This window comes from Triticum aestivum, chromosome 5B, assembly GCF_018294505.1.
Source record: "Triticum aestivum cultivar Chinese Spring chromosome 5B, IWGSC CS RefSeq v2.1, whole genome shotgun sequence".
In the NCBI taxonomy this organism is placed as follows: domain Eukaryota; kingdom Viridiplantae; phylum Streptophyta; class Magnoliopsida; order Poales; family Poaceae; genus Triticum; species Triticum aestivum.
The window spans coordinates 482,621,134-482,635,134 of record NC_057807.1 but is presented as its reverse complement, the minus strand read 5'-3'; the positions used below and the strand labels follow the sequence as shown (position 1 = coordinate 482,635,134).

The 14,001-nt window shown below is 43.4% G+C and overlaps 2 protein-coding genes across 3 annotated transcripts; both read right to left on the bottom strand.

Annotated features, from left to right (window-relative positions):
• Nucleotides 1-461: 461 nt before the first annotated feature.
• LOC123112660 (phospholipase A(1) LCAT3) lies at nucleotides 462-5,438 on the bottom strand. 2 transcript variants are annotated; one of them, XM_044533717.1, is made up of 12 exons: nucleotides 5,063-5,438; nucleotides 4,862-4,953; nucleotides 3,714-3,841; nucleotides 3,449-3,584; nucleotides 3,317-3,368; nucleotides 3,128-3,228; nucleotides 2,838-3,014; nucleotides 2,186-2,343; nucleotides 1,735-1,789; nucleotides 1,588-1,641; nucleotides 1,008-1,199; nucleotides 462-667 (listed from the first exon to the last, which is right to left on the bottom strand). In XM_044533717.1, exons 1-11 carry the CDS (start codon nucleotides 5,352-5,354, stop codon nucleotides 1,011-1,013), a joined length of 1,434 nt encoding a protein of 477 aa, XP_044389652.1. In that variant the 5' UTR covers nucleotides 5,355-5,438; the 3' UTR covers nucleotides 462-667; nucleotides 1,008-1,010. The 2 variants fall into 2 exon arrangements, with proteins under 2 accessions (XP_044389652.1, XP_044389651.1); XM_044533716.1 differs by lacking the exon at nucleotides 462-667 and having other exon boundaries at nucleotides 818-1,199.
• A 4,150-nt stretch (nucleotides 5,439-9,588) lies between these two features.
• On the bottom strand, nucleotides 9,589-13,378 carry LOC543425 (ankyrin repeat domain-containing protein 2A). The gene is made up of 8 exons (XM_044533713.1): nucleotides 13,221-13,378; nucleotides 12,327-12,445; nucleotides 11,952-12,161; nucleotides 11,718-11,866; nucleotides 11,471-11,642; nucleotides 10,754-10,846; nucleotides 10,145-10,284; nucleotides 9,589-10,056 (listed from the first exon to the last, which is right to left on the bottom strand). Exons 1-8 carry the CDS (start codon nucleotides 13,228-13,230, stop codon nucleotides 9,957-9,959), a joined length of 993 nt encoding a protein of 330 aa, XP_044389648.1. The 5' UTR covers nucleotides 13,231-13,378; the 3' UTR covers nucleotides 9,589-9,956.
• Between the last annotated feature and the right edge of the window lie 623 nt (nucleotides 13,379-14,001).

Below are 14,001 nucleotides of genomic sequence, written 5' to 3'. Positions count from 1 at the left end.
TGACTTACTTTATCTCTGCTATTTTAGTCTTGCTTTATCTAGTATTTCCGTTAATAAAATCATATGGTAAATTGCTCATATTTTTCCAACATGGGGATGGAACTCCGGCAACATTATTCCTCCACAACGCCGCCAAGAACTCCTACCTGTATCTTCATGCTAGAACCAAAGATCCAGGGCTCCCACACTCTCTCGTGGTCTCTGTTTTCATGAAATTTGGCGAAGAATGGAGGAGCGTTAGAAATGTTGTTTGGACTATCCGACTATGGCCATATATGAAACTAACATGTCAAAAGTTTGATGGCACGTATCTCCACTATGCTCAACGCACTAACAAAACCACATATCCTAGGGCCGGTGAAACTCATGCCACGCGTAATTGTTAAATGCGTCTAAGAAGAAAACCGAAACACAGGGTGACATAGGGGAGCTTCCCAGAGAGCTTAATATATTTAGAGATACAAACAAGAATGTTGGGACGAGGCAAAAAAAAAAACTGACAAAGGCTTATCCACAAGCCTGAATCTTCTCTATGTTTTAAACACCGCGTGAGATCTTGCCTGGGGCAGAGGCTTCCCCGTTCACACATCAGCCTGGCCATCGGAGAAGATGCTGCGATGACGGGGAAGAAGCCGGAGAAACTTATTTTCAAACGGCGGCTTCTCCACTGCCATGGACACAAACAAAAATACAGTAAAACACAAAGCACGAAGTGCACACAACAAGAGGAAACCCGGTAGATGCCGGAGCCGGCGATAGGAGGCAAGGGGACGACAGGAAATGGCCGGTGGACGAAGCCGTCGTTACAGTGACAATATTTAACAGAAGTTTCCAGGCTCATATGATATATTGATATATGTACTACATTGTGATATATGCCCATGAAGTGTTTCACAATGTTCCACACGGTAGATAATTTTTGTACACAATTACCGGTACATCTGCGTGCCCTTCTCTTAAGGGAAAGGACCAAAATAACCGTTCCCTCGAAGAAATCGATGCCATACCTATCAGAGACTGGCCTGATCAGGGATCCTCTCTGGGGGCATGTCCATGATTTGCGATTTCGACACCCTACCCCGTGTGTTCTCACTTACGCCGAGCCATTTCTTGAGAAACTTGAACACATTCTCATCACACAGCAGCCCTCGGTGGTCAGCCCTGACGCCTACCCTTTCTTTCGCTGGGAACCCATCAGCCTGTCAGCAAATATAGATGCATAAGTGCAGGGGAAGCTTGTAAAATCCAATATTGTGAATGGCAAGGTTAGGCACAATAAGCCACGATAAAATCGGTTGTAAATAGATATGCTATCGTTCGATAAGGAACAGAAACACATAAGAATGTAAGATGATAAGCATTTGTGCAACACAGGCATAACCACCGTTGCCGGACCCCATGTTAGAGGAGTATGTATAATCAACTAAAGTATAGCTTAGCGCACCAAAAAGCTTCTACTGTTTAAAGCAGATACTCCCTCCGTCCCACAATATAAGATGTTTTTGCAAGCTGCAAAAACATCTTATATTGTGGGACGGAGGGAGTACTAGATAGTTGGCATACTTCACTGTGACAGAGAATGGTTACCGTGGCTGATTCGACAGGAACAGTGCAATCTCCATCCACGTATGTGTATGTAGGCTGACAATAGGATAATCACATGTCATTACCATAAACAGACATTGCAAGATTCCAACAAGAACATGTCAGACTTCAGGTAACGGAAGACAGTACCACTGTGTGGCACACTTCTGAGAGATCTCCAATTGGGGAGCTTTCAGAGCCATAGCTGTGCAAAAAAGGAAAGCCAGGAGGAATGAAACACAGTACATTTGCTATCAGACTCATCAGCTTCTAAACTTACCTAAAAGAGAACAACTCTGTGTTATCGTTGCAGAAGGAAAAGAAATACTGAAATATAAGCTGACAGCACTTGTTTTGAAGCTTAAGTCGACTACTGTGAAGCGAACATTAACAGAAAATTGCTTCATTGTTATTCAATCATATCAGCTACTGTATCGGAAGCTCCCAACTGATGAGCAACGCTAGAGTTATAGTACCCTAACAATAATGATGAATCTCACGCACCCTAATAATAATGATGGATCTCACACTATCATTTCTAGAACAGTATAAAAGGTTAAAAACACACGACGTTAGTATTAATTGCCATCATAATACTTACCAAACATCATATGGTGTTTCATAAGATGTCCCATGTATACTATAAAAACTCACGGTATCTGGTAGTTGAGCATTCTCAAGAATACGGCGAGTCTCAGTAGCCCATTTGTAGATGGACATATTGAATGGTAGTGCAATCGTCTTCCCATTATAATTGAGCTACAGATAGAAAAAATAGAATGAAGTATCAAACAAGTAGCTGACTAAGAGTCCAAAAATACATTATATATAGCTTCATGCAAGAGTTACATCAACTTCCACTTGTTAAAAAAATTAATAGAAGGAAAAGTTTTTCCGAGAATAAAACAAGATAAAGTGGGAATGTCTGAATAGTTCATTACATTTTTAGATTAAACACGACATAACAATCAAAGGAAACATGCATAGTGCACTGCCACTACCACAAAGAATAAATTCATTTGTAGTGCATATTGTCCCTAAGACCCTGACTGTCGAAAGTAAAATATATCTGGAATCTACTAATAATGTATATACTATGAAATTAATGTACTGGACAATGTACATGTGATTTTCATGCGTATTACAACAAGTCTGTCTGGATGTTTCTTGTCTCTAGTAAATGAGCTTGCGTGGCCAATATACAACAAAATGGCATTGTTATATCAAAAACATGTAGAAGTGAGTATGAATACCTCATTATTTTGTAAAGCTTCTTCAAACAGAGAAACACAATCAGTTGCTTCATACAAAACTAGCTCTACTGTTCCATCCTTTTCAGGATTCTTTCGCCAAACCTGAACGATTGGTTTTTCCTTCCACTCAAAGTTTGGATTTGGTAGCATTTCGTAGATTGATGGGCACTCAACCAACTACATAAAGTGAAGAGGCAGAGATTATTTTTAGATGGTATGGAATAGCTACTGTACAGTAGCAAACATTGATGAGTTCATGAAGCTTAGATGCAACATGGTCAAGAAATTACCAGTTGGTGCATCGCCCATCGAGAAACGAAAAAGAAACTTTCAAAACCATAAACAAACTGCAGTCCAGTTAGAAGAGAATCATTGATGCATCCTGGGGCACCTGCCAAGATATGAGAACTAACATAAGAAGTGTATCCTATCAAAGGTGAGAAGTGACAGAATATATCAATTGACTGAAAGTGCATTACCTTGAAATGGACAAGCAATGCAAATCCATTTATTGACATACTTTGAAAATATCTAGAAAAATGAAATGGAAAGATTTGAGAAACGAATTTTGGCTGCATAGGCAAAGTGGCATATCAAACAAGAAAACTCACATCATGATTCATAGACATGAAACAGCGTACTAGCAATCCTCCCATAGAATGGGAGATTATGTTTACTTTTTTCCCACCAGAGGCCTTGTAAGCCGTCTCAAGTTTTGCTCTCAAACCAGCCATTGCTTTGTCTATCCTGCCAGATAAAACCATCGTTACAGCACCTTGTGCTTGTGCAAGAGAAAATGTTTTAGGCTAAGCCACTTTGTATGCTACTGATTATAGCATCCGAAACCCACTTAAGTGTTGATTTAGAGGATTGTACCTGTTGCTTTGACGAAAATCATAACCATATCCAAATAGTGTTGTTCCTTTCTCGTATCCACAGTCAAGGAGCATATCAATCATATCATGGAAATGGTACACCATAGTCAGATGCAGTAGCTCTACAAACTGAATTTAAGAGAGATGGGCACAAATCAGATCACAAAAATTATGCTCTTTGCAACAACTGGTTAAATCGGAAAGGGAATGCTTCTTGAATAATGATTTGAATTACATGATTAAATACCCTCAATGAGGGATTAGCCATCCCATGAATTCTTGAAGTGAACTTGTTCAGATCAAAAGCTAAGATAACATTTTTAAGTAAAATTCTCTTTCCAATATTTTTACAATACAAAAAATGTTTATTTTCATTTTGAACTCAGCAGTTACGGAATTAATTCCACCTGAAATCAACGTCAAAATGTTTAAGTACCAAGAGCAATCAAGCAGGATAAGCATCAGTTTCACCGATGGATTAATTGTTCGAACACGAATCTTGTTGATATGACATGCAAGCATATTAGCAACTTGGCATGTATTATCACAGTCTCAATGCTCCATTTTTAGCTACTAGTTGTAGCCCCGTGATTCCTCATATACTGCATAGATCATTTGATTGACCACTTCATGAGCCAAAGCATGTATTCATTCCTTGAAGTTAAGAGAATATAAATACAAATTTGATGGACTACAATAGCTCTGGCTCAGTATTTTTTGTCCTGTGGTAAGCAACCATGGTCCACATAAATCCATTTTTTTCATCCTAGTCGGTCCACAATCTAAATGCAATTTACAGTCCATATGTGCCAAATGCCTGTCCCTATCCTGTTATCCGCTCTCCAAGAGCACTAGTAAGCTAAAAGGACAAGAAAGCTCTCCATACGACAGTACGAAACGGATATCCATCACTGATCCCTCTATCTCTATATGTCCACTTCCTCTTCTCCCTTCCCATTTGCCCCAATTAACAGACACCAAATGTCACAAGAATCACCCCCCGAAAACTCCCACCGGCCATGCTCACAGAAAGGGGCAAAAAATAAACCTACTGCCAGTGTACAGTTCGTCGAAGATCGAACGAACGGAAGAAAAGATGTAGTACTATTCAACTCCATTCACTGACCTAACAGGCATAAGCCCACTCACCCAGGAAGGATCGAGAACGTCGATGGCGAACAGGCCATGATCGTCGTCCGGCACCACAATCTCCACATCGTCGTCCAACGATTCCACATAGCCTGCACAAGAAGCCACCGGAAGCCACCTCAATCAATCAACCACCCCCACCGCACCCAAACGTTTCATCGAACAGCTGGGGAACACGGGCAAGCCAAAGCCACAACCCACCGGTTTTGGCGTTGTAGAGCGACCAGAGGTACTTCTTGAACTCGAGGTCGGCGAGGAGGATGCGCACCCAGACCCGGAGGTCGAACTTGGGGTCCGACCGCCGCCGCGCGTGCAGCACCGACCCGCCCATCCCGGACACGAGCAGCACCGGCTCGCGCGCCCCCTCCTCCTCGCCCCCCGCCGCGCCGCCGCCCCCTCTCCGGGACCGAGAGCTGCACCTCCGCCTGCGGCCGCGGAGTCGGAGGTGGCGCCGGAGCACCCGGAGCCGCATCCGGAGGACGGCGCCGAGCATGGTGGTGCCTGCCTGCCACTGCTCGCGCTCCCGGCGCGCCGGCCATGGGCCATGGGGCTCTAATAAACGGACAATAAAATAACGGTGCCGTTCTCTCGCAGCAACGCCCGGTCAGCCCGGGTGGACTGGAAGGCGGGTGGCGGGACCAGCAACGGGCCGGATCCGACGGTTCGCGTCTGCCGAGTGAGGATCCACAACGGGCGGTTCGATCGATACGACAGAATATTCTCAATCAAAAAAAGAAAAAGATCGTACAATAGAAAAATAATAATACCATACCGCCGCAGGAGATAAGATGGATCCGATTTAAAAGAACGGGACGGCCCGCCTGCTACGCGCCCGGCAAGGACGCAAACAGCATCGAAAAAATGTGTACAGTATGTACAGTATATTTATAAACCCCCTCAAAAAAAAAGTGTACAGTATTCGAATGTATATAGAAAAATGTTGTATAAATTAATTCGATGGGGGATGTGCTATACATTAGCACAAAGCATTTTTCTTTTTTGGCATCAACTATATATACTTTTCTTCTTTGCGAAACAACACGCTCTTTTAGTACCTCTGAGAAACTGAGTTTTGTGACGTACACATTGCGCTCTTGTTTTATCGTTCGTTTTACAACCTCGTCAACCTCGCACTCTTTTTCTTGGTGTAGGTTAACGAGGCTCTTCTCTTTAGGACGCATCCACTAAAGTACCACTAAATTAAAACAAAGAAGATTCATGCAAGAATCCAGGTAGAAACAATAAAAATATAAACACGGTCAGACATGCCTTTCTGAACTAAAGATGTATTTCACGAAAGGTTTGCAACAGTACAGTATTATAATCAGACATTACCATTGGTCCTATTTTCTAAAGACACAAAGACGCCTGAATGTGGCGTGAGTCCAGCATAGACTCGCTAGGTGGTGAAAGACGACATAAGTTTGTAAAGATTTTGTCACAAACATAATAAAGGGACCAAACATCCCATACGCCTCGTCCTCGTCGAAGTGTGACCCTCATTTCAAAAGGGGAGGGAGAATACGACCTCTTCAAGAAAGCCCCAATTAAGCTGCCAGGGCCGGGTGCCTTGCCAGAGGGGAGGGAGAACACGATCTCTTTGATCTCGTCCGCATCAAGGTCACACAAATCACGGCGCTGGTAGCCAAGGGCCTCCCAGTTGATTTTGATAGAGCAATGCGACTTCGTCCCAGATGCCCACTGGAATGGGAGTGGAGCTCAAGTTCTTTGTCCTCTTGCATGACGGTGACCCCATTGGCAGTCCTCGAGCGACTAGATGAAATTCTTCTTTTCGCGCCCATTTGCTCTGATGCGGGAAAGCATAATGTTCGCATCCGCAACTCGAATAGTTGTGAGCCTGGTTCGATGTCTTATTTCAATCTTTTGGATCAAGAGGAGACCTAGGTGGTTGCTCTTAACATTGCAGCGCATACATCGTTCCTCACGAGTGAACAAGCAAGATTTCTTTGTCAGGTCAAGCTGCCAGATGATCTCCTTGGAGATTAAGATATGTGTCTCAATGTCGCGCACCTTCTGACATTGCTAGATCTTAAGCGTCTTAGCAAGGCGGTTAAAAGCTGGACAAGGACTCGACGGATGGGGTTGTGTGCGTTGACATGCTTATGCCACACCTCGGCGACTTTCTCCTTGAAGTCGTCATATTTGAGCCAGAATTCCTCGAACTTTAAGTAATGCTTGTATGTGAGGTGGGGTTCCCTATATGTGAGGTGGGTTCCCTAAAGGGGAAGAGAGGCATGGTCGGAGCATAGCGTAGGGATGGCCTGTAGGTGGGCTGCCGGAAAGAGCATGGCATGTAGATGCCCAGTAGGTGATACCGCCTCTGGTATGCTCCCATGATACCAATTTTAAAAAGTCAAAGTTAAATGTTTTGGAAAATTCTGAAAAATTTGTGGACGTTCAGAACACACATGTCTACAAACCCTAAAAAAATTAGCTCAAAATTCAAAGTACATGTAGAGAAACAAAAAAACGCGGATGTGAGTAGTGTAGGTTGTGACAATATTCATGCTTTTGTTTTTATTGACACTATTATGCTGAATTTGCCTTTTTTGTTTCTCAATGTGTATTTTGAATTTTGTTCTAAATATTTTATGGATCGTAGACACATGGGTTGTGAACATCCATAATTTTTTTTCAGATTTTTTCTAAACATTTAAATCAACTTTGTCAAATTAGTATGAGATAATATCAGTGGGAGTCATAGAACTTGTGCTCGATGTTCAGTTTGGTGCTAAAACTTTAAAATTACGGATTTGTGGTCATTCAACTTGCGTTCTTGTGCAAATACGGTCACTTTGGTCATATTCAGACGTATCCCGCGCTTACGTGGCTCCCCAACATGGCTATGGCCCACTGTTAGTCACCGAAACAGCTCGCCGCGTTTTTTCTTTGTAGAAGCACCCTTGGTCTGTATTTAATTAATTTAATTGAGCATAATCCCCTCTGTGTGTCCCACTTGTCAGCATGAGGTGGTGTGAAAAATGAAAATAAAAAGTACACGCGCAGGGATTTTAACTCCATACACCTCGGGTACATCCATGCACAAGCAAAGCACTACACCAACTACATATTCCTTCCTGTAAAGAGGTAAACCTGATTTTATATTAGACGCAGTTCTTCCTAGATTCCGTTTTTTCCCAGATTCGGCTAGTAAAAACTGGATACAGGAAAATCTCGCCTTTTTTCACCAAAAAACAATTAAGAAAACTGTTTCAAAATGTATAATGTTTAATCCATACCGTACAAAACTTTGTCATGAGTGAGAATTTTTTATTCCTTTTTCTCGAGAGGGGTCGGAAAAATCCGGGTTTCGAAATATCTTGGCAATTCCAGTTTTTATCTACCAAAATTTTGAAATGAATTTTGAATTCAAATCTTTTTATCGTCTAAATATATTTAATTTAGCAAAAAAAGTGACGCTTGTTACAGTGGTCAGCTCAACTCCTCTCTTATATAGAAGTTTGCATGTTCAATTCATTGTTACAGTTCGAGACCATTTTTATAAATGAGCATGAATAAAGAAAAATATATTTCACAATATAAGGAATAGAATCGCGGCCCTGCCACTAAGCTAACTGTGTCATTATGATATTGTATGCACACAAAAGTTATTATATTTGACATAGTTTTTGTCGTTTAAATTCAAAATTTTGGGCGATAACATTTTTTCCGGGGACCGCCAAATTTTCTGGGGACTGGTCAGTTGTCGAAAATTCGGTCTGAGAGAAAAAGAACCTGAATACGAGTAGTGGTCGTGGACAATATATAAAATCCGGCTTCCGTCTTTATAGACATTGGTTGGTACTTAGTGTAGCGTTTAGCTCCAGTGTGTCCTGCACGCTTGAGGTTGAGAGATCGAATCTGTTGGACCACCCTTTTCCGTCACTCACTTCGTGTTGGTGCTTCTGTTTGTGATTAAACGAATTTTCGTTGATCGTGTTGAACGTCAATCGGCACTGATGGAATGATGTATGGCAGACTATTTTATTAACAGGTCCCGTGTTTGAACCACATGTGTGCCATCTTTTTTCATTATATTTGAGGGCTTTGTGCGCAATTAAATAAATTTTGAGGGAGTTCTCTATAAAAAATCCAGTGTGCTATGGTCACCTGGTGCCTTGTGCATTCCCAACCACTGACAAGTGGGCCTCCACCAGGCTGGCACGCCATGCGGACAGGCCATGTGACTGGATACGAGAGGAAGCACCGTATATGCATGCGGGGACAAGTTATGTGACCACAAATCCGTATTTTTAAAGTTTTAGCGCCAAACTGAACATTGAGCGCAAGTTTTATGACTTCCAGTGATATTACCTCAATTAGTATCATGGGAGCATACAAGTCATGGCATCACCTGATATTCACCCTAGGAAGATGCATCATCCAACAGTTGTGGCAGGGGAGAGAGAGAGCGAGAGGGGCAACCATGCGACGCGGCTGTCTAGTCATAGCCAAAATTAAAAGATCTTGATTATGGACCCCAACGACAAAATATCAATTGCAACCTGATATTCACCCTAGTCCAGCATGACGTCGACTACTTCAAAGGCCAACCCTCTACTAATATACGACTCCATTCTGACTTCGGCCTAACACACTTGTGGGCTGGTTTCGCCCTCGTGCCTTTTTCCAACCGACTTCAAAATCAGTCTTAAACGAGTTCGCGCTACAAGACTCACAAAGATTTTCTGAAGATGAAGAGAACGGAAGCAGAAAGCCTAAACAACAGATTAAACAAAATTTGCACCTCACGTATCATTTTCAACACCAAGAAATATTCACGAAAGGGGTATATACGCAATCATCATCACCCCTGACATCTCCCACAGCGAACCCATATCCCCCGTGCATGGAGATGGACCAAGAACAGGGTTGCACAGCAGGATCAAACCAACGGAGAAGATGGACTCTTGTTAAGTAGCACCGCAAGGCCACACAGGTTACATGCGAGAGCTACCAACTAAGTAAACCGAGGGAAAGCAACCAACACCATGCCAGGATATGACACCGCCGAGAGTCCCGAACCAAAGGGAGAGTTTTAGGATCGATGGGCGGCGGGTCTGAGGGTTTTGCTTCATAGGAACACGTCCTGCTCAAGCAGCTTCACCACCTCGCCCTGGCTGTTGAGCTTGGCCACCTCGATGGGGGTCTTCCCATCCAGATTTTGGAGCGTGCTGCGGTCGTTTAGAAACAGTTGAATGTGAGCGAGCGGTCGGCAGTTCATGCTGGTTAATTAGAGAGAGAAGATATGGTTTCACTTACACAGCAGCGCCGTGCTTCAAGAGAAGATCCACGCATTCCTTCCGACCGTATCCAGCGGCATAGTGCAGCGGGGTGTTCTTGTTCTTATCCAGTGCGTCAACTGCAGCGCCTGCCTCCAGAAGGATTTCTGCACACTTCAACTGACAAAAAAAACAAGTTGATCCAATCAATTGCTGATAATCAACATTTTTTTATACAATATATGTGGGGCACACTAAACAAGATGTCTAACATATACTACAAATAATCATACAACACAGATGGCCTTGAAGTGAGAACTCGTAGTAGTATATAAGTTCTGTAATTCCAAGTTACAATTCAACAACTAAGGACTAGGAAATGTTAATAAAGATCTTGTAATCAATATCTGCAAAAAATTAACAATTATCACAAAGTATATTGCTCAAATTGGCAGCAATGAGATATACCATGACTAGAAAGAAGTCAACTGAACCAGGTCCTTTTATCAACTCATGGAATTTGAAACTTACAAGTGACATAACAGGAAAGGCCAAATGTGGAAATCTGCTACAGTATAAGGGGATACTCATAATGGTCTGAATGTTGGATCACTGATTTAAGTTGACAAAAGTTCAGCATATCACGCACCTCGCCGTATCCACATGCAAAATGCAAGGCCCTTCTTCCCTCCAAATCTTCTTCATCCTTGTTTGCTCCACCATCTAATGCTTTCTTCAGACCCTGTTGTCGTATTCAGCTTGTCAATGCAGCACTTAATAGTAAATAAGTACAACAATTTCATAGAGATTTCCTCAAGGCCCAAATAAAAGATTGATGCTAGAAGTCAAACCACATTTAGTGAAAAGTTCAGTGGAATTCCCATTTAGAAAGAAAACAAAGCTATGGTATCCTGTGAGAAATGACCATGTTCAAGCTTAGATAGTTCTACCACAGAGAACAGCAATCATCTGAGAATGGACCCATTTTCAGGATCCACATAAATTACAGGATAATTTGTGAGTTGCCGTTAAATAAACAGATTAGATGACTCATTTTATAAGCACGGTGCCTGTAGGCTATAAACCAAAGAAGCCTGAGCATGATGTAAAACCATCAAGGGAGGGGGAGCATTTCTTAGTCACACAAATAAAAGTTGTGAGCCTAGTTGGAGATACATGCCTTGCCTTGACCAAAAAATGGTAGCATAGTGACAAATATGGTAAACACTAAATGTTAACCACTAAGTAGCACAGAGCATCCTTATGAAGATACTGACATCGATAAATACCAACAAAATTGGTAAATCAACTAGCAGCAGAAAAGAATTAGAAGGCAAGGCCTATCAATATTCTTTGACGCAATTACCTCTGCATCACCGACACTGGCGGTGTTATGGACAATGGACTCATCATCATCCTCGCCTTCTTCATCAGTTTCTTGAGGTCCAGATAGTACAGTGGAAGTAGCAGCATCTACTGGGAAGTTCAATGACATAGCCTGGCCAATCTTTTGAAGAATCTCAGGGTCATTCCAGTACCTAGATGAAGTAAAGAAGAATATCTCAGCATCTTTAAGCTGTAATCAGGTATCCATACTCGCACGCAATACCTACTTCACCATTGCAGATGGACCACCACGCTCTATCTCATCAAGAATTGGCTTCAAAGACGGATCATCCTTGATACGGGCCATTCGCTCTTCAAGCTGCTCTTTGTGAGCTGGACTAGTCAAGTTCTCAAGCATACTGGACATTGCAGGATCCTGCCATACATAGGAGAACACTTGAGAAGAAAAAATGCATTGAGCATAAAATTTGGGTGACAAGCAAGGAAATAAAATGTGATACCTGCATAAGAGTATTCCCAAGACGCTCCGCCATTGACATAAACTGAGGATTCTGCATAACTTGTGTCATGGTTTCCATGTATGCTTGAGGATCCAAATTTGGAACACCCTGTTCCCCTGCACCCTGCGCACTTTTCTGAAGCTGCTCAGCCATCTGGTTGAATACAGGGTCGCTGGCGATTTGCTCAGCCATCTCCCTTATAGATGGATCCTTCAGGTGACAACAAGAAAGTTAGATATATACAAGAAAAACAAAGTAGAACTGCTTAAATGCACAAAAGAGGGTATGTCTCATGAATCCAGCACAGCAGAGGCCAAAAAGCATTTCAACTCCATACTTATAAAGATATATTAAGGGCACAAGGAGAAAACATACATTAAGCAAGCTGCTCATGTTGGAAAAATCAAAAGGACTGGGAAGGCCTGCACCAGCTGTCGGGGAAGCCCCCTTTTTTGCCTCAGACAGCCCCTCCGATTTGGAATCTTTGTTCGGGTCTGAAATGTAATCGGCAGATGGAAAGGGGAGCACATTAGAGGCTATCAAATTATGCATTAGAAATAATAATAAAAGGCCAAACTACCATTGCTTGCCTTTCTGTCTTAATGACACAAATCAAGTTACAAGCGCTATTTAAGTATCTTAACCGGCAGCGAAATGAACGATTTCATGCTCAACAAAATTACAATTATAACAACTATCTTAAGAAAGCAAACCCCTAGGCAGCCAAGCTACATCCTATACCAGCAGGAAATGGTTTCATGATTTGCACCTAGACATGTCCTGTTCATCATTGCACAGCAACAGAAAGAGCAGCAAAGTAGAAGCGCACATCTAGCTAGGCATTTCAATCGACAAACGAAGAGTCCTGCTGCCGTCGAAGTACAGAACAACGGCCCTCGTCGCCATGTCGTTCTCACAGAATCGACCCAAAACCTACAAAACCATAACTGCCCTTGCCCTGCGACACAATGAACTCCGAACCCGCCACTCCACGGACCACGCTAGGTGCTACTGGTAGGTAGTTCCCCTCGGCCACATGCCGCATCCCCCGAAATCGATCTAAGCCGCGCGCACGGCACGCTCCGGTTCCCGCGCCGCGGCAACCAGAACCCCGAAAACCACGGCCCCTGCCGCGGATCTAGCGGCTGGCCGCTAGCCGGCGAAGAGGGGTCATGGAACGGCGCGGGAAGGAAGAGCACGGGGAAATCGAGCGAAGACCGCGTGAACGGCGGGGAGGGCCGGAGGGGAGGGGCGTTGGGAGGTACTTACCGGAAGCCATGGCGGATCGGGCGGGCGGGCGGCGGCGACGCGGAGGAGGCTTGCGAGGGAGGGAAGGCAGCAGCGGTGAAGCGGCGAAGGCTATGAGAGGAGAGGAGAGGAGGAAAACCCTTGATGAGGGGAGGGGAGGTTGCTGATCGGGAAAAGGCGGAGAGCAAGTAGACGTATTTTTATGCTTTTCCCCTCCAACAAGAAATTATTTGAGGTAAAGGCACCGCAGGCCCAGAAACTTGCAGAGAATGTGATGATTTACTCGAGGTACTAGCAAAACTCCGTCCCGCCACCCAACAACTTGCATGGAATGTGACAGTTTGATCCAAAATCAATCAAGAAGCGAAAAGTGGTGCCGCGCTGGTTGATTTGCTCGTCGCCGTCGTTTTTGCAGATAAACCCATGCCCATTTTGTGAAGTTAACAGAGACAATGGCCACATCGGGTGGATCTGTAGAAAGCTCATCGCGGCGAGAGGTGACAAGATGTTCAAGCTGCCACTCTGAACCATTCACTCCGGCGTTCCCGACGGCCCACGACCACATGTGCCTTCCCTCTCACGTCACTATGTTGATAGCCTGATAGGTGACAGTTGAGAATAGTGTAATCGGGTGATGCATAAGTATGTTCAGTTCTTGTCATTTTGTTTTGTCAAAATGTGTGTACTTTTCTGATAGGTGACATTGAAGAGTAGTGCAATCGTGTGATGCATAATTATGCTCTGTTCTTAGGAAAGTAAAGAATTGTGATACCCTTTTCATCTGAGCCTTAGAATTTTTTCC